Below are 25,647 nucleotides of genomic sequence, written 5' to 3'. Positions count from 1 at the left end.
TACTCCCAAATCATGCTCTCATAAACAAGACCAGTTTTAAATAACCTCAGCAAATACCAAAATCTACCTAGTGCCACACACAGTTATTGGGAGTCACAATACATGACATGAATTTTGATCTTCACACTCCTTTAGCAGTCAAAAAGATCCACCAAAAACTCTGAAAGTTGTATAGATCCAAACAATTCCTAACATATAAATATAGGGAAACGCTAGCTAAATCCTATTTGCTCCTAACATTACTATATGCTTTTCAAAATTCCACATATTATCCAACACAAACAAAAAGTCAACTTAAAAACTGTTAGCAACAAATTTGCAAATTTTGTTGCAAACCTACCTAACCAAACTCACTACTGCAAAGCCCTTAAACTGCTAGAGTGGAATGAACTCCCTCATAGTCCCCATTTTGTTCAGCTCTCTGTGGTACACAACATAATATATAACCCATAAAAATGCCCACTCCCAGCAAAATATGATCCAACCTTATAAACCGAACAGAATTTTGTGATCCCACAAGAAAATGATACTTACCATAACTAAATCCCACAGCACTACAAGCAATGCACTTTATTTCAACTATGTTGCAAAAACTGGATAGAACTCAGTGCTTCAGCATCAAAAGTGAGTGCATTGACTACTGAGTCACTGATGATGCAGTATGACTTCGCTATCAACTGTAGGCATAGCAGATATCTAGCACTGAATTCCTGATGTATTGACTTCAGCTGTCATTTGTTACTTCTGGCCAGCAGAGTGTTCAGGCTAGATCGGATGACACATGTTATCACACATCAACTTCTCACATGACCTTTCAGATGCATGCATCCTTACAACCACACCATCTACTAAGACAGAAGTCACAGAGGTATCAAATGTTTGGATTAAGTGCACATCCAAATAGTGTCATACCTGTTACAGGTGTTTGAGATAACCAAGCACGCTTAAATACATTGTTCAGGAATAAAAAAAAAAAACACGAGTTTGTATTTCCTATCACTGCCTTCCGAAAGGTGCCACTCCACATAACTGAATAATGTCCAGTTTATGCAATCTAGATTGTACAAATAATTTTGTTTTTCTTTTAAGTGTTGGTTAAGATTTCTCCACAAGGACTTCTGGTATGGCTTCAAGCCAAGGAGATGGGAACTCTTGCCTTCTTCAATGAGTTACAGTAAAAATAGAAAAATGCTGACAAAGAAGCCTGTAAAATTACAGAAGTGAAGGAGAAAGTGTAAATAGGATCGGATGACAAAACCAAAGCAAAAAGGATGGAAAAGTGAGCAGGGAAGCCAGCAAATTGACACAGGGTCCCAGATCCATGCTACCACTGAACAGTGGGGGATGAGCAAACAAGAAATGACGAAAATGCAAAACAAAACTGGCAAAGTGAACAAAGAGGTCATGAAAATGAATGAATTGCTGACAGAATTAAAAAACAAACAAAAAAAACAGACAAGTGGCTGGATGTAATGGGGAAAGCCTTTCAGAACATTCAGACAACACTGGGGCCTTGCAGAAAGTGGAGAATGAACATTCAGTATGAATAGCAAACCTGGAAGTCATGCAGGAGGATATACAGGAAAAACTGATAATGAGGATTGAAAAAGGAGACAAATGTGCCTGAAGGGGCTGATGAGAGACACTGTAGAAAATATGTACATCAAGTGCTGAGCAATTCTAAAAGGCAAAATCATTGTGTGTCCCTGGGTGTGAGCACCGCTCTCCCCTTCCTCCTCTGACTGCACCGTCAAGCACCTGAGCCACTAAATGAACTTTGATTGTCTAGGCATTAGATATATACTACTAGGGACCAAAGCATCATGCTTCCCAAGACCCAAAATTATTAAGCTCCAAACAGTCCAACTAAAGGAAAAACTCCTTTCACAACTCTGACAAAAAGAGAAGGTTTGCCATATCGGAGAGAAGAATTTTCATTGATAATGATTACTCAGTGGGGACCAGAATTAAGTTAAGCAAGTTTACCCAACATATAAGACTGTACAGAACCTTAAAGCCAAGATTCTGCTTGATATACCTGCAATTTTTTTCCCAGTAGGTTTCAAAAAAATCGTGGATGCAGATGGTACCATGGTTGAGCTAGAAAGATCCAACAGTAGCAATCACAATCACGGGTTTCAGAAAGTGAAGAGAGTGACGCAACAAAATGAAAATGTGCTACGAGAGAGAAATGGACAATAAAACCCATCTTCAGGACAAAAACGTAGCATCACCAGGGGCCTGTCGAGATCCATTCAAAGTGAGTGAGAGAAGGTTTGGCAAGTGACCAGATCATGAGGAGCCCAGAAGATATACTCCAAGAAACAGAAACAGCAGAGAAAGGTCTGGAAATGAAAAGAACATGTCAAAAAGACTACAAAGACGGATGTTATACTATGCTAATAATACAATGTGTGTGTAAAACTGCAGGGTAAGTTAAAAAAAAAAGGACAAAGTGGAAATAGATGGCATTGGGACATGAAAGAGTTAAGAATCTGAAACAAACATATGGAGTATGGAGTCAGGAAATAGCAATGCAGAACTGTACCAATCAGATTAAATGACACGTTGGGAGAGCTAGTACACTGAAAATAAATGTTAGAATGTAAATTTGAGCTGCACTCAGGAGGGGTAGTAAAGACAAGAGAGGAGGCAGTCACAACAGAACTAAAAACAGTGGGAAAGGGATAGAAGATTTTCTACTGAGAACAGCTGAGAAAGGATGGCACGAGAATGTATTGGGAGAAATTTAGGAAGGTATACAAGATAGAACAGAAATACTTGGGTACAAAGGATTATACACAATACAGGGAAAACATGAAGAAATAAAAAGAAAGGAATTGGAGATGTCTGACATTATAAGACTATCTTTTCTCAGGCAAGAACATCACAGGCAACTGATAAAACAGTAAGTAGATTGTATAAGACACAGGAAAAGTTAAGAGCAAATACAGGAGTGGCAAAGAACAAGAAATAGAGTAATTGCCAAGGAAATATGGGGTAAAACGTAGTGTCCCAAAAGTAGCAACAACATTTTGAAAACTCAGAATATTTGTAAGGGAAAAACAGCTGATTTGGCATACTGGTATGTTGCTCTGACTGTAGTGCACATGGTCCTGTGTTCAAGGTTTGGCAGTGAAATGCATGGAGGTAGCACAGCATTTCACTGGGAACTAATGTCGGGTGGCACTATGCCAGGGTAATCCTATGGCTAGGCTTATAAAGGCCCCAGGGCCTATAAGTATTTTTATATATCGAACAGGCTAAAAACATGTTTCCAGGAGTATGTAACCAATGTGAAAAACAAAATGGGAGACTGGAAACATTTTGGGGGTGTCATGAACTAAAAGGATATTAAAATGAACAACAAAAAATGATACAGGAAATATTGAGAAACCAGAAGGAATTGCATGAAGTGGAGTTCTACGCTTGTTATATGGAAACAGAAATAAGGGAGACACATACTAGAGCATTAACCAATCTGCTACTGCTATGCTCCAAAAACGTAATAGCAATACAAAAGAAAATGACAAATGAATCCAAGATCGATGATGCAATTAAATTAATGAATGAAGTGAGAGAAACTACAGTTGTGTACACTTACCGTAAATGTAGATGTTAAGAGTGTATTCACTGTTGCAGTCCTAACAAATGGGTTATCTGGCTCCCGGTAGCCCTCAATCAGCCAGAATACCAAAGGTAAGTAAAAATTACGTCGGCTGTCATCGGTTGTAAAGGACGTCAGGGCTTCCGATACAAAAGGAGGCAGCAGACGTGACTTCCTCAGTCTTTCTTGCCATAACAGTCAGAAATCCCCAGAAATAAGGCTGAAGCCAAAAGCAACATTGGCAAATATCGAAATTAGCCTGTACCTCAGGAAAAGGGAAGAGAAGAGGACCAAAATGGGGGAAGGAGGGAGGGAGGGAAACCAGGACTGCAACAGTGAATACACTCAAACATCTACATTTATGGTAAGTGTACACAACTGTACTATGTTCATCGTGTTTCACTGTTGCAATCCTAACAAATGGGTTGATTACCAAATCCCAGAGAGAAGGGAGGAGGAACCAACAGAATCAAGGGTTGGAGATAATGCCCTGCAACACAGCAGTGGCAAACCCTGCCCTAGCTCTGGAAAACAGTAGCAAATTGTAATGTTTAGTGAAACTGTGAACAGACCATGTGGCAGCCTCCAAAATATCTTTAGTACGGACACCCCTTAAAAAGGCTGTAGAAGTGGAAGCCGCTCTAGTTGAGTGGGTCCTAACCCCTTGAGGAGGAACCTTGCCATGAAAGGAATAACAAAAGGTGATACAATGTGCAATCCACTTGAAAATGGTTTGCTTAGAAATAGTCTTGCCCTGGGCTCCAGGGGCAAAACTGACCAACAACTGTGCTGATTTCCGAAGGTCTTTAGTCCTGTCCAGGTAAAATTGAGCTGTCTGTGCACATCAAGAGTATGTAGGATCCTTTCACCTTTATTTCAATGATTAGGAAAGAAGGTAGGAAGGTGTGTGGACTGATTAAGAGTCAGGCTAGAAACCACCTTGGGCATAAAGGAGGGATTAGTTTTCAAAGAGACTATCTGCATGGAAAATAAGAAAAGGCTCCATGGCCATCTAAGCTTGCAGCCCCGAAACCCTCCTTGCTGAAGTTATAGCCAAGAGGAAGGTGGTCTTCCAAGAGAGAAACTTGGAATCTGCAGAGACAGCTGGCTCAAAAGGAGGAAGAGTGAGTTTCTCTAGAACAAAATTAAGATCCCAGGCTGGAGTAGGTGCCCTTCTGGGAGAAACAATTTCATCAGGGGATGAGAGAAAATGGGCTGTTCAATAGAACAATGACCAAAAATGGCTGAAGCATGAATCTTGATAGAGGAGAACGAAAGACCACTGTGAAGCAAATCCTTCAGGTATTCCAGGATCAGAGGAAAGGTATGCTGAGAAGAAGATTCCCCTCTAGCCTGCATCCATTGAGAGAACCTTTCCTATTTGCCAGCATAGGACTTCCTAGTGCTAGGCCTCCTGGCCTCCCTCAGCATGTCAACCACCTGCTGGGAAAGGGAAGGAGTCATACAATGAGCCATGCTGCCAAATGGAGAGACTGAAGATGAGGCTGCAGAATGTTTCCCCCTTCCTGAACCAAAATATCTGGCTTCAGAGGAAGATGCCAAGGAGGAAAATGGGAGAGACTGTGAAACAGCAGATACCAATGCTGCCTGGGGCAGTCCTGAGCTATGAGAAGAGTCCTTGGTCGTTCGTCCCTGATCTTCACTAATACTCTCGGAAGAAGAGGAGGGAAGGCGTACACTGATAGCAACGTCCAAGGGAAGGACAGAGCATCCACTTTCCAGGCTCTGCAGTGATGCTGTCGGGTGCAAAAGAGAGGTAGAAGATGGTTGTCTGGGGAGGAGAAAAGATCCACCTGAGGCATGCCCCAACGTTGAATGATGCTGTAAAAGACTGCTCTGTTCAGCTGCCACTCGTGAGGATCCAGGGTTTGCCTGCTCAGCTGGTCTGCCAAAACGTTGAGCCTTCCTGGAAGAAACTGAGCTAGGAGATGCCGGTCCAGGGATGCTGCCATGGGACCAAAGATTCATGCTTTGTCTGCACAGGGGGTAAGAGTGAGTCCCTCCCTGCTTGCTGATGTACCACATTGACTGTGGTGTTGTCTGTTCTGACAAGCAGGGTCCCTGGAGAAAGATGATGCTTGAAAGCTAGTAAGGCCTGCTGAACTGCAATCAACTCTTTTAGATTTATGTGCAGGTGCATCTGCTGTGAGTTCCAACGTCCCTGTATGCATCTACCATCCAGGTGTGCTCCCCAGGCATAGTCCTATGCGTCTGTGGTCAGAACTTGAGTGGCAGGAGGTGGTCGAAAAGGAATGCCTTTGTTTTGTAGACAGGCTGTTTCCCACCATAGAAACTCCATCTGCAGAGATGGAAGCAGAGGAATCATCATATCCAGGTCCTTTGTGTGTTGACACCAAATGTTCTTGAGGTACTACTGCAATTTCCTCATATGCAGTCTTGCATATAGAATCATGAGAATACAAGATGCCATGAATCCCAGAGCTTGCAGGTATTGCCTTGCAGGGAGCTGGGACAGGCTTGCCAAGTCCTTGAAGTAAACTGAAAGAGTTGTCTGCTTCTCCTGGGTGAGATACATCATCTGGGCAGCTGTGTTCAGACTCGCTCCCAGGAATGTTATCTCCTTGGATGGTACCATTTTTGATTTTTCCTCATTGAGAGTGTAACCCAGGGAAGACAGAAGAGTCTTTACGCATTCCAGATCCTTTAATAGCTGTTCCTGAGAACTTGCTTGAATCAGACAGTCGTCCAAGAATGGGTAAATCTAAATTTTCTTCTGCCTGCAAAAAGCAATGACTGGGGCCAGACACTATGTGAAGACTCTGTGAGCAGTAGACAAGCCAAAGGACAGCGCAGAGAATTGATAATGTTGCTTGCCCTCTCTGAAACGAAGATACTACCTGCAACTTTTCTTGATAGAGATGTGCAGATAAGCCTCTGAGATCCAAGGTTACCAGCCAGGAATCCTTTTCTAGCATTGGTAGCAACTGATGCAGAGTGAGCATTTTGAACTTGGAATTACTAGAAAAGAGTTCAGAATGGAAAGATCCAGGATAGGATGCCAGGTGCCTTCTTTTTTCGGAACTAGGAAAAGCCTGGAATAAAAGCCCTGGCCTACCTGCCGAGCAGAAACTGATTCTATTGCTCCCAGATGAGACAAAGAAAATTTGTTTTTCTACTTCTGCCCTTCGGTTTGGAGGAACATCCGGGAATCCCTTGGGAGCTGGAAAGGTGTGGAAAGAAAACTTGTGCCCCAGGAACACCGTTCTGAGCACGCATTTGTCGTCTGTGATAGTGGCCCAGACATCTGCAAAAAGGGCCAACCTTCCCCCTAAAGGACTCTCCAGGCAAGCAAGAACAGGCAGAAGTTGGAAAAAGTCATTGAGAGTGTTTTGACTGAGATGCAGGCTTGCAGCTTCCCACCTTAGAAGTGGAAGCCTGACCATGCCTAGACCTTTGAGGGGTAGCCGCCTGCCCCCTAGAAGATTTGTAACCTCTAGTCCTGGAACGGCTGTCTGCTGGTATCAGGAAAGGTCCAACTCTTGGAAGGGTAATTCCTGCTAAAGCGAGGGGGTTGAACTTGCAGAAAATCTAACAGTTTGCATGGACTTGGCCTTATCCTCCATCTTCTTAAGTACCTCCTCTACTTTGCTGCCAAAAAGCCTGTCTTTATGCAAAGGTACATCCAAAAGCTTAGCCTTGACAGGTTCTGGAAGAGGCTGTTCTCTGAGCCAAGCGTGCCTTCTAACAACAGATCCAGTAGCTGTAGCCCTGCTGGAGGCTTCAATGATGTCAAAACCACAACGTAAAGAATACTTATTGACCAGACTGGTTGAATTCAGTAAATCCTGCATATCTTTACTCTCTGCCAAAAGAGGTACACTTGCTATCCTAGACTTAATATCCTGCAAGGTGTGCTGCTGGTTCTTCAGCATATGAAAAAGACAATTGGTAGCCCTAATAGCTAGGGTGGCAGAGGTATAAACTTTCTTGCCCCACCTAACTATGCTCCTAGATTCCTTGTCAGAGGGAACAGAATTCCTGGTAACAGTGGCCTTAACTCCTTTAGGGCCTTGAGAAATAATCTCTGGATCTGCCAACGAGTCCCTGAAAAGAAACAGATGAGAATCGGGGACTCTGTAGTACCTGTCAGGTTTCCTGGGAGCAGGAGGAACCGAATTTGGAGTGAAGGAATTTTCCAGAAAAACATCAACAACTTCCAACACAGGGGGAATAGCAAGAGGCTTATGCTGCAGTAAATCCAGAAACTTCCTAATCCATTTCTTAGACTGGGGATAATCCTGACTTTCCCATTTAAAATGTTCCCTGAGGGTATTTAAAGTATCACCAAAAGAGAAATCCTCTGGAGGAGAGGCCAAAGGGATGGACTCCTCTGCATCCAAATCCTCAAAAGGAGAAAGCCTGAGAAAATTCTTCATTAGCAGAAATGATGGAAGAATCAGCACCTGAACAGGACAAAACCTCAGGAGAAACATCCCTACTCCTCTTTTAGGGGGAGGAGGCTGAGAACCCCTAATGAGAGTCAACAGATCATTAGCCATTTTAACCATTTGGGACTGAGGGGAATGAGAAGAAACTGGAGCCTGCCTTTTCACAGGCTTACAAATGGAAGATTTACCTGCAAGCCTGAAGGACTTGGGAGGCCTGGCAACCACCGAAGTTGAAGGAAGAAGTTTGCTATCAAAACGTAAAACAGACGCCTCAGACACCAGAGTCAGCTTAGCGGTTCTGGCTCCAGCAGAAGAGGTGACCGGCGACAGGTCAGAAAGCAAAAAGGAGGCCGAAGGCCTAAGGTACTCGGACTCAATCAAGGCCTGCAGTTGCACATCTGCGGACTGCAGGGACTGCAAAGGAGTCTCACTAGCTACCGCCTGACTGACGACCAACTTATCATCCGAGGACTTAGCTTTCTGAGGCCTGTTGCTGTCCTTATCCTTGCGTTTCTTCAGAATATCCGAAGCCTGAAGACCGGCGGATGCCATACCAATGGACTTAGGCCAAACTCCAAAATGCCTAGCCAAAATCTTAGCCCAACGGATAGTACACAGATTAAAGGAGGCACAGAGATCACAATTGGGAACGTCATGGTCAAGGCCTAAACAAATAATGCAATAGGAATGAAAATCTCTATGGGGAATCTGCTTTCCATAGGTAAGGCAATTATTAACTTTTTCTGACATTCGTTAAGGCAAGAAAAGAGGATCCCTAATGGGGTACTTAGCTGTAGTAGACTTCAACTCTTGCAGTCAGAAACCAATAAAGGTAAACTGCCGACCGGCACTCGCGCATGAAAAGCTTCTGCTTCAGGCTCCGTGGCAAGGAAGACTGAGGAAGTGACGTTGACTGCCTCCTTTTGTATCGGACACCCTGACGTCCTTTACAACTGACAGCTGACATAATTTTTATTTACCTTTGGTATTCTGGCCGATCGAGGGCTACCGGGAGCCGGATAATCCATTTGTTAGTACTGCAACAGTGAAACACGATGAACATCTAGAAAGAGATGCAATGAGAATTACTCTTAGTCGATTGCACAGGAAATGGGTTATGTGGGAAACTATCACACAGCAAAGGAATGCTGGAAAGAAAGTAGACCAAGAAGTTAAGAGCTCAGTAAATTATCAGGGGTAATACAAACGCCGGAGTATACAAAAAGTAAAAAAGGAGAAGGGACAAGTGAGTAGCAGAGGAAGATAAATGGGAAGTAAAAAGAAATATAACAACAAATAGAAAAGTACAATGTATACTCTCGTATTGCATATGCCCTGATGTTAAAGAATGTTAAAGAAATAAATACTGATAAATAATGGGGCAATTGTCAGAATGTATACCATGCATAAAGATTGCACAGACTAATTTTGAATTAATTTAATAAAAAGTCATTTACAAATTAAAAGAAAGATTTCTTCACAAGTTATGAAGAAATGTTACTTAACATCCTCATTAATTTTACACTTTAGAGCACTTGTACCCGTAACATTATCATACTAAATACACCCAAGTTTAAAAATTAAGGCCAGGAGGTATGCACCAATGCCAGTGGGAAGGCCTAACAGCAGTTTAATGAGTCTGGCATTGATGGCAAAGCTGATATGCTTCCTTTCTCTGCATCTAAAAATGTACACTTTGCACTGGACTTGCTTTTCTGTGTTGTTAGTGCAGACTACACCAAAGAGAGCTTCCACACACAGACCGCACATTCCCAGTGCCACCTTGTGCTGCAGTCACCCTTGCTCATGCAGTAAAAAAAATGTAAATACTGAAAGTATTATTACCAGAGGCAAAAGATCATAAAACAAGGCAATTATATAATGTAATAAATAGATAAAAAGCATGAAAAGTTTGTTGGAGCAAAATCCTTCTGACACACTTACACTCAAAGAAGCGCAACCATTAAACTGCCAAAGCTAAGAATTCCACTTGGTGGCAACAAGGACAGCAAAGGTGCTTATTCTATCAAAGTTAAATGCACTCAAGGAGTCTTCAGCAGCTCCTCACCAAGCAAAGAAAAGTAACCAAAAAGTATAGCCAAAGCAGCTCTTTATAATACGTGGCACCTACGTAAAGTAGGACTTTGTAAGCAGAGTAAATTCTCATACGATTCCTTTGTGAAATGGTATTCAGTACAAGACACTCATAACAGGCAGAATTAAAAGATATGCTAGCACTCATAATATCAGCTGATTTTTAAGAATGCCCTCAGCAGTGAGTGACATTGGAGAGGTCCCTCCTCAATGCCCTTTTCCTGGCATAATTCTTAGTGTGTACACATCACCCAGTGGTACACTGCATGGTTTCATCACATGGACTAAGAGCAAGTGTATGGCACCATACCCTGCAGTCATACCCTCATGAGGCACAAGTGAAATGCAACTGGGACAAAAAATTAAATAAGGATGTAAAGCTATTTATTTATAACACTTGACACACCACTCTATAAGCAGATGAATGAGGCATCAAACAACAGATGGAGAAAGATTAATAAGCACCACAGCAGAAAACCTTCTCAAAATTAACATTCACTGATCTGTTATACCTTACTTCTAGGGGCTCTCTTTTTACCATGCTACATAAGAATTCCAAGCAGTAACAAAAGCACCCAGGGAAGCCGGAGCTTAGGAGGACTAAATAATGAAGGTTCTAGACTCTAGACCCAAAAACTAACTAGCAGTTTTATGTGCGCCAGCACCCCAATAACCAAATGCACATGGTACAGACATATATCATGGAAACCACTGAGATAATGAATTTGTAATCCATACTGCTTGGATGCTGCCAAGAGATTAACAGCTGGCCCACTTACCTAGGTTCATATGCTACCTTAAGCTAAAATCCAAGCTAACAGTACAAGGTCCTTTTATCTGTGATATTACACCCTTAGATATAAACAAGTGATTTCTAGACCAATAAAGGGATCACTCCGAAAACATTTTAAAAAGAAATGAGGGTTCATTCTAAGCAAGACAGTTCTTACAAAAAGTCAGACTAGATTCACTGCATATAACAGCCTGAAGCTCTAATATTCACACTGCAGTGGTGAATGTTACCAATGAAAGGTATTTTAAGAGATAAAGTTCAGGTCTACTTTGCTAACTGGCTCAAACAGCAGACAGGCAGGTCATGAAGTTCAACTCACACAGAGAAGGAAAGCTCTTAAAAAATAAACTGTATCTGGAGTACTATCCTTCAGAAATTTCTTCAAAGTCTGCTATGCCAAAGTTCTGGAATCCAGAAGGCCATGATGCTCAGAGATGGCAACAGCATGCAATAGGACACACAAAATCTTGGATCCAAATCAAACAGAATTTTCAGATAGTTCAAAAAGACTTGAAAGTTCAATGACCGACATGGAAGACAGTATTACTCTCTGTAGTGGAGGGCATCCAAGCAGCTTTAAAGAACTCTAAAACCTTAGCTTGAAGGCTGAACATGATCAGTGGTACAAACAGAGCAGCCAAGCGCTGAGATGCAGCTGGCTTCCTCTCCAACCAGGCAAGTCTTGACTCAAATTAGAGGTGTCTTTTAAATTAATAGGAATTAGTGCCTGAAACAACATCCTTCATGACCACCATGCAACAATAAGAAAAAGCTTTAGTCTTTCTTAACTGAACTTTAGCACATATGAGGTCAAGAAGAATGGTGGAAGGGGATTAAAGGAACACTGCAGTTCACACAAGGAAGAAAGCGTACTTGAAGACTACCTTGTCCTACCACAATAAACAGAGCTTGGACAGATGCTATTTTTCATTTTGTAAAACAGGAAGACCTTCTGAAGACATGAATCCTGGGCATATTTCTCAACTGTCCAGATTTTCACAGAACATCCAGATTTTTTGCCTCATATTTTTGGTCTTTTCCTCATAAAATGTGTGATTTTTCTGGATTTTGGGTAAATAAGTGAGGTCAGAATTCAGTAAATAACAGGCATTTGAGTTTCAGACTTTATATCCTTCAGAAAATGCATGGTTAACACACAACCTTATATTCTAGTAACTTTCTAAGTTTATAAGAGCAACATTTAAAATGTGTCCCTATGTTCAGGGATTTGCACCCCCCACACACACACACTATTTTTGGTTTTGTCCAGATTTTGTGTGCTAGGAAGTTGACCAGTATGGCCCTGTATTCTGAACTCCAGCACAGGACTATAGCTGTGAATTATGCAATCACTGCTATATTTTTCTCACTGGTTGTAAACCCCAATGGAGCGATATGAATGTATCCAACCCCTCCACCATTTAAGTACCATCTCAAAGCCTGGTTTTCTCATCTTACTTCCAAGGATTCTGGTTTTAGCTTGTTTTCCAGAGCATGCACATCTAGCAAGAACTCTGAGAAAATATGTGTAAATACTTCTGAAAAGTCCATTTCCTCTGTATCAATGAACACCTATGTGATTCCACCCCTAGTTCTCCAGTAAAGCATCCATTATTATAACCTACTACTAGGATGCTGTGGCAGCACGGTAGCTCAGTGGCAAGCTCTCTGCCTCAAAGCACCAGAGTCTGGGCTCAGTCCTAGCCTGCACTCACTGCCTGTGTTGAGTCTATACATCCTTCCTGTGTCTGTGCAAGTTTTCTCTAGGTAGTCTGTGTTCCTTCCACACTGCAAACCATGTTATTTGACAAGCTACACTAAACTGTCCATCTACATATTGTGTATGCGCTTATCCATGTGGTTCAGCTTACAAATGAAAAGGGTCAAAGAACCAGCTCACATACCTGATTAACAGATGATAAATAAACAAATGTACACGTCATATTCAGTGGCAGAAAATGACCCTCCCAATTCAGTCAGTAACAAAGGTCTGACACTTAGAAAAGGTCCAAGAGAGTGTGGTGGCGCTGCATCCACTGACAGCTCATAGTCCAGTGAAGCACTACTTGTACTGGAGGAGAGTCAGTGAAACTGAATACAAGGCTGCCATCAGTCCCAGGAGAGGTACAATGGCGTGAGCCTTGACCCATCTCTGCTCCCTCATCCAGGAAGCTAAGGCCATGACTTCCTCAGACCACTGCCTTAGGCAGGAATGACCAGTACAACAGTATGCCTAGCACCACTCCAATGAAGGTAATCCTCTGTGATATCAAACCTTACTTTCCCAAGTTTATGGTGGTCCTCAGGGACTACAACCATGGCAAAATACAGCCTCCTTCAGAGAGTTCTGCAAAACAATCACCGATAGCCAATCATCTAAACAAGTGAACAATAGAAGACCCCACTTCTATCATGTCTCTGCCAAATGGTAGCAGCATGGAATATTTCAAAAATGGTTATGCCAAAAATCTACATGGCAATACTCGGATCTGCTCCGAGTTACAGCACAATGGCAATACATATACAGAACTAACTGATAGACAACATATTGGCAGACAGGTTCAGTGCGAACTTTACCCCCTAAAGGGCCTATAACAATACCCGAGGAATGCCAAGTCCCTATTATCACAGCTACAGAGGTAAAAACCGCACTTTCCAAAGCCAAAAAGACAGCTTCCATGGGACCTGATAATATCCCTGGCTGTGTTCCTCATGAATTACACCACATCTGAGTACCCTGTTCAATCACAGTCTCATTTCAGGCTTTGTTCCTACAGAATGGCGCACTGCTATGGTCATCCCATTCCACAAATGGGGAGCAACTACAGACCCCTGGAACTACTGCCCCATTAGCCTGACAAGTCCGATATGTAAGGCTATGGAGCGCATCATCATGGACCTTATAAATAAGGATATAGGGAATCTCCAAACTCTGGACCCCATGCAGTTTGGGTTTATGAAAGGTAGATCATGCCTGCTCAACCTGATAGACTTCTTCGTGTCTGTCACCAGAGCTGTGGATGAGGGCAAGGTAGTTCACGCAGCCTACCTAGATCTTGCCAAGGTCTTTGACACCATCCCTCACTCAGGAATTATAGAAAGACTCACTAAACTAGGCATAAATTCCTATGTCATAAGATGGGTTGCCAAATGGCTCACTGATAGAACCCACACTGTGAAAGTAGCAGACTCCAAATCTGACTACTGACCAGTTATAAGTGGTGTCCAACAGGGATCGGTCCTAGGACCTCTCCTGTTTGGCATCTACTTCTCTGAAGTTCAAGCCAACACAAAGGGACTCTGGCTGACCAAGTTCGCAGATGATTGCAAACTGGGAGCCATTATTGATTCTCCAACTGATGTAGACATTCTACATAAAGGCCTCACTGACACCAATGACTGGTGCCAGAACCATGGCTTTAAGCTCAATGCCAAAAAGTGCATTGTCGTTCCCTTTAGGAAAAATTCGGTGATCATGAGCTACCAACATAGGCGGTAGCCCACTAAACACCGAAGGTGTGATAAGACACCTGGGGAGACAGCAACCTCTCCTTTGATAACCACATTGCCATTGTAGTCAGAAAGTCCTTCTATGTGGCACATCTCATTACAAAAGGTTTCTCATCCAGGAAGAAAGAGGTCATAATCCCTCTCTACTCATCTATCATTAGACCTACTATAGAATACAATGCCTCAGACACCTACAACTAGGAAGGCCACAAAAATACCTCACTAAGAGGATCTTGGGCCTTTGACACATGCCCTATATGGACAGACTCAAAGAACTCCAGCTATACACTGTCTCTTATCGCCCACTTAGAGGCGATCTCTGCTTGACCTACAAAGCCATGTCTGACCCAGAGCTGCTAGATATGCTACATCTAAAGAAATCCCAATCCCTCCATGCCACATGCTCCAGGGACCTAAACCTCATTACCACAATAAACAGAACATGCTGGAGGGACAGGTTCCTAACCCAGAAACTTCCCATACTCTGGAACAAACTTCCCAGTCACGTCAAGCAGAGCACTTCACTGGCCCTCTAAGAGAAATCTTGACAAGTGGATGGGCAATAGGAAGTATATCCCGGGGATCACCTCAGTGGCCTTGCTTGACAGGGGCACTGAAAACTAACTTTGGGCAGCATGATGCCAGGGAATCTTCTTGCACTAGGCTTATACAGGTTCCAGGGCTGTTAGCTAAGTACACACCTATGAACCTATGAATAAAAGTGGTGGGGATCTAAGGGGAAGCATAAGACCGTGTTCAAATATGCTAATGTGTCCATAGATGTCCCTTATTTCCCAAGGAGATTTTTCAGACTCCCTGATGAAGTAGGAGACTAGACTGACTGGACAGTCACCATCGAGACCTTCACATACTGAATAAGTTTAATGAATTTACAAAGATCCGGGACAGTATACAATTTTTCCTTCTTCATTGCAGCAAGTAAAATACTAAAACAAACCTTACTTCTCCATTCTAAATTAGGAACACCTCTACTACCCATTTGCAAAGTAGAGACCAAAATGTTTTTGCAGTTCCATACAGACTGCTTTGATCCTTGAGCAAAGATTCTAATGGAGGGAGACAAACATTCTTAAAATGTGTACTTATGAACAAATCCATACCACTTTTTTTCCTGAAGGAGCTCCAGGGTACAGCATACTCACAAACCCGGTCGTTAATCGGAAAAGTGGATCACCATCTAGAGCCTACATCTTGGGAGATTTATCAGGATGCTCTAGGGGAGGCACTCTCTTCTGGAAAGATGAAAGTCTTTTACCCTGAGCAGGCTGGGACCTACACATGCTCTTCCATGGTGCAAAAGGCATTTCACCAGTTTTGAAAGTCCATGAAGTAGATTCATACGAAGTTTCAGCAAACAGGATCTCCTCCCACAATGCAGCATCTTGAATGTCTGATGTATGTAAACTTGAAAGGAAAGTCCCTGCCATGCCATCTTGCACACACATACAAGAGTAGCCGCTACTCTGGCCAACACTTAAGCACAATCAGAGGTTCAACAGTAAATGTAGAAACGCAATGAAAGATCCGCATCAAGGGCCTTTTCTAGAGATTTCAAGATTCATGAATCAGGGAGTTCTCCAAGCTTTTCTTCTGCATGATCCAATATACAGGACTAGAACTGTGAAAGATAACAGAGTTTGCTGCTCTGATGCCTAAAGTTGTAGAGAACATAACTGTTCACAGCTTTAGGCTCCTTTTCATCAGAACTATGGCATGGTATTGGGAGTCGCTGAGGCCTCTGTTGGGCTGAAGTAGTAACACAGAAATCTGTTCAGAGATGCTCCAGAGTATGACATTTCATTCATGTAGAATCGTGGATGGGATATCTGTCTTTTAGAGGCTTGTAAGGCCAACAAGCTTCAAAGGGAGGGATGACTCATGGCTCATCATTTTTCTTCTCAAGACAGTAGTTTAGCACTTCCAGAGGAGACAGGAAGAGGACTACAGGCCAGTACAAGGAGGACAATATTCTGCAGAGGACTGAGACATTCGCTGACTGTAAATCTGTGAAAAGTAGGCCTGGAATCCTTGTGTGCTAGACAGCAGCTGGGGCAGCTAGGAAAAAGCCACATGCATAAGGGTGGGCAATGGACTTCTAATACAGGGGAAGTGCTCACAAAAGGTGGCACTATCAAGAGAGAGACTTGTGCTGGCATTGGACGACAATCCCCAGTGTGCTCCCACACCTGCTTATAAATATTGCACTATAAGCTGCACAATAAGCACATATCCAACAGGATGGGAATATAGTGGGTATAAATGAAGACCTATCAGACATGGGAAGGCCTACAGGAGCCTGCTCAACTCGCACTGTAATTTGTTGAACCTGGGGAAGTAAAGAACAGACTCAATGGATCCAAAACCAACTGCAGAACATATTACTACAATCTGGAGGAGAAGCCTCAAGTGTGGGATGAGTGGAACTAGAATCCTGTAAACTCACTTCCAAAAGTGGCTACCAGGAGACTGCATTTCCTGTATACTTCACTGTTATCAGCTGGCGATGGGAGTTCGTTCTGATTTTTGACTGCTGAGAGAGAGGGAGAAAGACTTCGCAGCCTGTAAAGCAGTCCTGTTCACCAAAGTGATGGACTCAAAAGCAGAAGAGGTTTCAATTATTATTTATTAAGCTGCTTATAAGTGCTATACATATAAAAAAAGCAATCAGTAAGAAATTTGTAAGATTAAAGTGATTATGAGCTGATAAACCAAACTCCTAGACAGATGGAATGGATGACAGAACTAATGAATCAATCTCTCAATGAAATTAAATAAACCCTCCTAATCAGATGGTATTTCAGGAACTTCCTAATGAGGCATCAGTCCTGCAAGTCCATATCAAGTAAGGTAGTTGGTTACAAAAGAATGGCATGTGGAGGGCAAAAAATCTCTATAGAAGGCCTTTAAAAGGATCACAGTAAGAAGCGGCAGCCCCTCACATGATCTGAATGGTATTGCTGGAGAGCAAATCAAACAATTCCTTTCAAACATGTAGTATCCATACTGTGGTGGCCCTTAGAGGTTAAAAGGAGGATCATAAAAAACAATACTATAGCTAATAGCAGCCACTGTAAGCTATGCATCCCAGAAGTAATATGACAGGGTCATGAGGCATTAGTCAAATTTCTGACCACAGAAGTCTACAGCTCCTGCTGGTGAGCAGTGTCACCATCAAAAGGCCCAAATTAGGTCACACTGCTGCAATTGATGGGGCACATGACAAGTGCATATGCTACTGTTTTTAGGTCCAATGATGGCATACGAGGTAAATAATCTGGGGGATATGGCTTTCGTCATTCCCTAATCTCCTGATCCTTTACCTTCTTTCTCATCTTGGACTCCTACCTGGAGCAGACATTAAACCTAGACCACATCGGGTTGAGCTGGTGGCAACTCAGGTGGATGTAAGAGATCCCATGGCACATACTGAAAAGTATGGGAATTTCCCAAGTGCCTTGGCCAAGTTTCCCCTAATAGTATAAATGCCAACTTGGATCTGTCCTGAAAAGAGGCTAATAGGCTAGTGGGATAGTGGGACTAACCCACTCAACAAAGGATAAATAAAACTGTGGGCAGAACTGGCATTGCTTTATTGCGGCTACCTGCTATCATCAAGAAAGACCTCCGTCTTCTCTTTTCACCAATACCAGTGACCAGTTTGAAAGTATGACATTATAGACAAGGTTGTGGTTCAACCTTTTCTTTAAGCAACAGTAGCAACTCCTCCGAGGGTTGTGGCTGGTGATGAGATGACCACAAGAACCCACTAAACTTTCTGAAATGCTTTTCCATTAATAAATGCAATACATTTCCTATAAAGTATGTCTCATACATGTGTGGACTTCTAGTATGTGGAAAGGAGAGGCATGTCTGCCCTGAGCACGGCCTACACCACTTTGAAGAAATGTTCAAAAAAAGAGCTCTAAGGAAGAACAGTCCAGCTGTTGCACACTGCAGAAGAACCTATGAAGTAAAATCTTGACATGCAAAAGCATCCCTATTAATATCCTAGCTACAGAGGTCTGCACTAGTTGAAGTTAGTAGATACCCTCTCTCCAACAGACCCTACAATTATGCCATTATAATAATCTAATATGAAGAAAGAGCTAAATGCATGAGAGTTAAACAGTAAGAAAATGGAGCAATGTGCTTGATTCTGTAGATACTCCTGAAATGATAAAACACATCTCAACTGAACTGGCAAGCTAGTTTTGCTTGCGTTTGGGACTACTTGTAATGCAAAGACCTGGGTAGTAATCAAGCCGGTATGTACAAGCCAAGACTACCAAATACACAATGCAAATACAGAACTGCATAATCCAAACTGACCAAGAAAACAGTTACACATACATTACTAAAGGATATGCAGTAAACAAAACAGTAATTTCAACAGGAGGCATGGATGACCCATAAACAATACCCTTACACTATACACCCCTGACATTGCTGCTCTCTCACCTACTTACTTTTGACACTGTAAGCAGAGATCTTATCTTTTGGATAGTTCTGTTCACTTCATGAACCGAGGGTAGAATCTGGCTATTCTTGGCTCCCAGTGAAAATCCTCCGTACCTATAAAACAATATACACTGCAATCATGACATTTTATTTACTCCTCAGTACCTATAAAACAGTGCACACTGCAATCACAGTATATTCCTCTCCTCAGTATTCTATATAAACAGTCCAAACTGCATTCTCACTGACATTTTACTGATTCCTCCATATCTATAAAACAATGCACACTACACACTATGTCTATAGTGGCCAGTCATTCACCTCATATGAAAAGGACGCATCACAACATTTTTTTTTTTTTTTGCTGTTAAAAAGGCACCACAGTTTGTTGGAACTGGTAAGACTCACAAACTGTGGCTGAAATAAGATTTTAGTATGGGTCTAGGCAAGTAGCACCCCTCCAAAAAAAAAAAAGTGACCGGTAAAAATCTCTGTCTAATATGAGAAGATTGAAAAAAGATGTCCATTCACGGATATATTACTAATTCAACCCGGACCACATCCTGATGGAACTCAGCAGGACAATTTAGTAGGAAAAACGGTAGCACAAGAATTATGTCCCAGTAAGAATTTCTGAAGCAAATACTACAAAATTAACGTAATGGGTCTGAGGTCATGAGCCAGAAAAGACAGCAGGGCTGTAGATTTACAATACAAATATGACCAATTCAGAAATGCTCCCTCAAGAAGCAAACATGCACAAATGTTCTGCTAAATAATATGCTCACAAAAACAGCACAGCCTGTACTAATAAATGCTTAACTGAATGGCTATTACTCTAAACTCCTTGTCTTGGTGATGGTATTAGGAGAGGGACCTTATAAACTGCCATGACTTTTGGTTTATGAATATTGCCTGAGCATACTGCAAGGTAATACTTTTATTGCAAGTAAGGTATTTCAGCATAATAAAATTAATAAAACATATAGCATAACTTTTTCTCACATTAAAATAAATAATTTAACAACATTAGGCCCTTACCTGAACTCATTAACCCACTTCTTGGTCCGCAAACTAAAATAAAAAAAAAAAAAAAAAAAAAAACAGGAATAAACATACCAGTATAATGTAAGTGTACTTTTTTAAGATATTTATAAAGCTGGTAAGGTCAAAGGAAATCAACCAGTAAGACAATTTGTTAATGAAGTTAATGATACTGCTCCAAATGACAAAATTATGGCATTGGGATCTCTGAGAGAGAGAGCGTGCAGATAACCTGCTATGTGTGTATCTGAATATCTATTTAAACCTAGCTTGTGTTTAGGTCTGATGAAATCCTGAGGCGGGCTAAAAGTGCTCACTTTTAATCAACTAGAACAATTATTTAATGGTTGCAGTCCTGATGTACATGGAGAACAGATATGCATACGATTCTGATGACTAACCCAGTCACACTAGTGGATCACCATATACCAGTAATGGAACATACTAGTACTAACCTGAGTGCAACCCCTACAGACACCTGGGTAGTGGTCACCAACTTGGCTCCCACATCCAAACCACTGTCAGCTATGAAGGTTCTCATCTGTATCAGGTTTAACAGGACTTCCTTAACCTCTATGAGATAACTTTGTGTTGATGGTCCATCTGCTGTGGTGGACCGGCCCCAGGCAAAATCCTGTACCTCAGTCTTGGCACATGCTTCTGTGACATTCCTGTATTAGTGTCCTGTTATGGTCAACCAAAGCACTGATGTCCTGCAACAGTCCCTGTCATGTCAAGTCACAGAAAACCTTGTCCTCTCTCAAGGATATTCATGCCACTTATGTGAAGTCTGTAGTAGCACCTCTGCATCAAGATGCAGTGACCTCTTCTAGCCATTGCAATTCTTTGTCTCAAGACAAGAAATGTGCACCTGTGGCTTCCACATGTGAATCAGTTGTTGATGTATGACCGCCCTTTCTAATCACAGCGCTACCACCTTGTTCCCATTTGATATCCTTAGACCTTCCTACTAATACACTTATCACCCTTTTACACTCAGTGCTTTACTGACAGCAGCAACAGACATGTTAGCATTGCCTGCCATTTTTCAGCACTGTGCTGGCTTCACGTATGGTGAGCTATATTCCAGAGGTCTCATAATCCACGTATCATGTTTTCCAATCTGTGTTAATATGATACACTGTTGCCTTCTTACACAGCAGGAAGATAACCTGTCATACCCATCATCTTCCATTCTTCTGTCACCCCCCCAACACATACACTGGACAACAACCTGAGAAGTATTTATGCTTTGTTTCCTGTCAGGGTGAGACCCCTTCTCAAAGCAGTACAGAAACCTTCAATGCACTTGCAATGTCTTCCCTATCAGGGTTAGCCACCCCTTCCCCCTCCCAGCATGAGAATCAGATGTCATGTCACTGTGCTATGTTATTCCCCCACCACCACCACACACACACACACACACACACACACACACACACACACGCACACGCACACGCACACGCACACTTCTGCTCGGTATCTGCTTGTGCTGCTTACATAATGCACAATGCAGTTCTGAAGGCTGTCTGCTGTAAGTATGCCTATACTATACTATTACTATACTATACAGCACACACTATTATCTACTAACATGGACTCCCACAATATGGAAAATACTCTATCATGATAAAACAGGCCTTGTAGCACAGTTATTATGCCAACAAGGTGTTTAGTATGATCATCTCAGAATTGCTACTGAAATGCAATGTATTATCAGTCACAGTTAACACTTACCACGCTCACCCCTACTCTCAGACTGGGAGTTCATGAGCATAAACAGCTTGTATAGTTGCTAAGCTTGTAGTACCATCTGTTCATGCTACTGACACCTTCCCTCATGCAGCCTTGCTGCCTGATAATGCAAGTCACATGGTGTCCAGTATAAATGGTCCCTTTCAAGGGACTATCATTTTCCTACTCACCCTAATTTGTACAGTGGACATTGCCTTTTCAGGCATTAGTTCCAGCAAGACACCTTCCTGGTACAGGAGGGAAGTGACCAATCTTTCTCCAGGTCTAGAGGGAGCATCTTCTGTGGCAGTATGATGGCTCTGGTGTGTCAACAGCTTGCAAGTGTTATGAGTGATACCACTGGCATCAACCACTCTGGTGAGCAATGATGGCAAAGGTACAATAACCTGCAGATTTATCACTCTGCCCTGATCCACCAGTGGGATGCAGAGGATATGGACAGGGTTTCCACCTTAATATTCAAGCACTGTGTACATGGTTTGATACTGCACATTCTGAATATCACCTGTCACTGTCAATGCTTTCTCTTGTCAGCAATATTTTATACTATCTGGTTTATGTCTTATAGTGTTAGAGGAGACTTAGCAGGCTCTCTAGGTAGTGAAGTATGTGTAATATACATGAAAATGGTATAATAAAAAAGACAAAATTGTACTGAATATATACACTAATCTGTGATATCTATTCTCTTTTTCATTTTTATCTTTCTACAGGGTTAGCCATGGTGCAGGATGAAGTGCAGTGGTGGCCATCTGGGTTTGCAGCAGACAACAATGCCTGCTACTGAATCATCGGCAATCCCCAGGTTGCCTCTCACTGAGGGGATGAAGTTCACCCTGTGTAAGATGATCTGGAGGGACTTCTAATAGCCTTAGTAGCCTCTGAAGGCAAGAACAGAAGGTCTTTAACTGAAAGTGGTCTAAAAGCTGGAAGTGTCCACCTTGGGTCACATGGTGACAGGTATAGTGGCTGGACAGGGCAGACACAAGACAGCAGCTGGATCCTTGAACTAGCACCCAGAAGGGTCTCCAAATGTAGCTGATAGAGCTGCATGGCTGTCTGGTTTCATCTATTGGGCCACTAGAGGTGGTGTCCACACATGATGTCAGCCATAGGGTGACTGACATTTGGGTGGATAATTCTGAGATGTTCAGGTAGGCCTTCGATGCCCTTTCCTACACCTCATCATGGTAATCCCCTTCCTTGTGTTTCACTCCCCAGGTCCTGTTTCCAGATCAATATTTCTCATCTTCAGCCTTCTTTTCTCTGTGCCCATAGTTACGCTGTCTCTGCACTGTATATTTCTCTGCCCCTACTACCATTCCTATACCATATATATTTCCTCCCAACACGTGCTCCTTGCTGCCACTTTCTTCTATCCACCTTACAAATATGTAACTGGGCTCATATTCTCATAGTTATGTCCTTCTTTCCCCAACCTAGCTTCTATTCAGGTTACCCTTGTGCATGTTCCTCTGTTTGCTTTTGCCATCTTTCTGGCTTTACTATGTCTCTCTCCCTTTCCTCACCAATAACATGAGTTGTCATTTCATTATGGTGGCCCTGAATGCCATGCTCACAGTCTTTGTGTTGCAATTAGAAATCACTTTGTGTGTTTGAACATGCATAGTACTGGGTATGCAAGCTTTTTGAGCCTTTCACCCCAGTCACTAATATTCTTAATGAGTTTTCTATATGGACACCTAATAAGCTTAAATTCAGTTCAGATAAACGTCAGGTTCTTTAATTTGATAAGGCTTTATTAAAGAAACCAGTTATGTTAAACTGTCATATATTATCAGTGATAACTTAATATAAGGACTTGAGACTTAACTGGTAATAAATTCCCTTTCAAAAGAATATAAATACTATGTTTAGTGTTTAGATCATGATCATTAAGAAATGAAAAAATCTATGGCTGGAAAAAAAAAAAAAAAAAAAATTATATATATATATATATATATATATATATATATATATATATATATATACATACATATACACATACACACACACACACACATATATATCCTTTATTAGACCAACACTGGAATACGGCATTTTGTATGCACAATAAGGGTCAATTAGTGAAGCTACAGTCTGTGTTCAGAAAACATTTATGAAGCAATTATGTATTGTTAAAGATTTAAGATAAACAGAGAGGTGTAATCACTTAAATTTATTCTCCATACACTATAGGCATTTCCAAGGAAAAGCAATTCTGGCCAATAAAGGTTTTAATGATGAGTTTCTAAAAGCTTTAATAAATATGGAAAATTATAAGAATTTACTTACTCATGCACAGAGTTATTAATTTTCATAACATTTTGTGAGAATTCCCTATGAATGCGATATGCAACTCCAATTATTCATATGGAATCGGTATTCATATTCTGTCAGAAGGTTGATAAATATAAATCAATTTAAATCTATGTTAGACACATGGATGGGCGATTATGTCTTTAACCCATATTTTGTAGAGCCAGTATTCTTTGAATGCCTCACAGACCAATGAACACTGGTAAAATAACTTAAGAATTTGTGGACTTTCAGCTCAGCCACTACTGCAGTGGGATTGCTGCCACTAATACTGCTGTAATAATTTACTATGTGACATGCTGGCAGTATTGTTGCCTTCACTCAAATTTAATCAGTTCTAGTCCATAACATGCTAACTACATTACATTACTTGGCACAGCACCATTGTGCTATGAATCTTGCTGAATATCCCCATAGTGTTAACATCAAACAGTGCTAGTCAACAATTTATTCATTGGTTCATCTTTACATTTTAAAGCACACTGTCACACATCCATAACAAAAACAACTTAAACCAGATTTTTATTTTCACAAGAAATAGCCACCAACAACCAGGAACCTGTATTCACAAAAACAGGAATGTAAAATAGCCAAAAACAAAAAGCGGACACAGGCAAGGCTCCAGGTTTAGTTTACGTATTCCTTTAATATAACACTAATGTGTTCAGAAAGTGCTTCCTCAGGAGGTAATAATCAATAGAATGCAAATTCCTCCTTTAAATAGACCTAAAAATGTCACATAACAGATTATCACATGATCCATACTGCTGCTAAAAACTCACTATAAACAAGGAAGTCGTAAATACATCCAAATGTAAATAAACACATATGATATAAAATAATAAAAATCTTCAGATAACAAGCATTACTAAAAATGTATAGAAGCTTAATATTTTTATTGTTTTCATTATCATCTCAAAAGGGGTCTGGACTTAAATTTTGGTCTTAACGGTACATGCTCATTAAGATCATGTCCTGCATCGGCCCTAAGTTTAACTATCCACTTGATCTCTAACTCTTCCATCTTATTACGGACATCCCCTCCTCTCAAGCACTCAAAATTTTTGGAAATGGCCAAGAATTTAAAAACATGTGCGGAACTAGTGTTAACATGCTTGGCAAGAGCATTAGACCTGCTCTTCTTGCTGATGTGATAAACATGTTCATGGATCCTTTCCTTCAGAGTTCTATCCGTTTTCCCTACATAGAACTTTCTACATTCTAAACAATGTGCCAAATATACGTGTTGACTTTGACAAGTAGTCCGAACTTTAAATCTATAATTTCTGTTCTTGTCAGGATGAACAAACTGGGCACTAATATAGCAATAACCTACGCCTGGGTGTGGGTAATGCTGGATTTACCCATGGTTGGTGTGGTTTGGTCACGAGGGCGAAGCCTGAGTGGCCAAACAAAGACAACTGTGGGTAAGTCCAGCATTACCCACACCCAGAAGTGGGTTATTGCTATTATACAATGACATTCTTTAAGAAAAAAAATAATTACTTTTCTTAAATAATGGCATTGTATAATGCCTCCTTGCTGCCCTTCCACAGCTGTCTGGTATTCTGTGGCAGTTCAGATGTACTGCGCATGTGTATACTTACACAGTTCTT

General features: G+C 41.5%; 1 protein-coding gene across 1 annotated transcript in view; it reads right to left on the bottom strand.

Moving 5' to 3' along the window:
• Window positions 1-25,647, bottom strand: part of ABCA7 (ATP binding cassette subfamily A member 7) — an 882,362-nt gene that overhangs the window by 236,332 nt on the left and 620,383 nt on the right. Inside the window, exons 32-33 of the mRNA XM_044053819.1 lie at window positions 19,955-19,987; window positions 18,922-19,027 (exon numbers count right to left, since the gene is read on the bottom strand). Of these exons, the coding sequence (XP_043909754.1) occupies window positions 18,922-19,027; window positions 19,955-19,987 (139 nt within the window). The remainder of the gene's footprint in view (window positions 1-18,921; window positions 19,028-19,954; window positions 19,988-25,647) is intronic.

Source organism: Protopterus annectens, chromosome 13.part0 (assembly GCF_019279795.1).
Source record: "Protopterus annectens isolate FY-2018-M chromosome 13.part0, PAN1.0, whole genome shotgun sequence".
Lineage (NCBI taxonomy): Eukaryota > Metazoa > Chordata > Ceratodontiformes > Protopteridae > Protopterus > Protopterus annectens.
The sequence above is the reverse complement of the archived record's forward strand: the minus strand, read 5'-3'. Positions and strand labels throughout refer to the sequence as shown.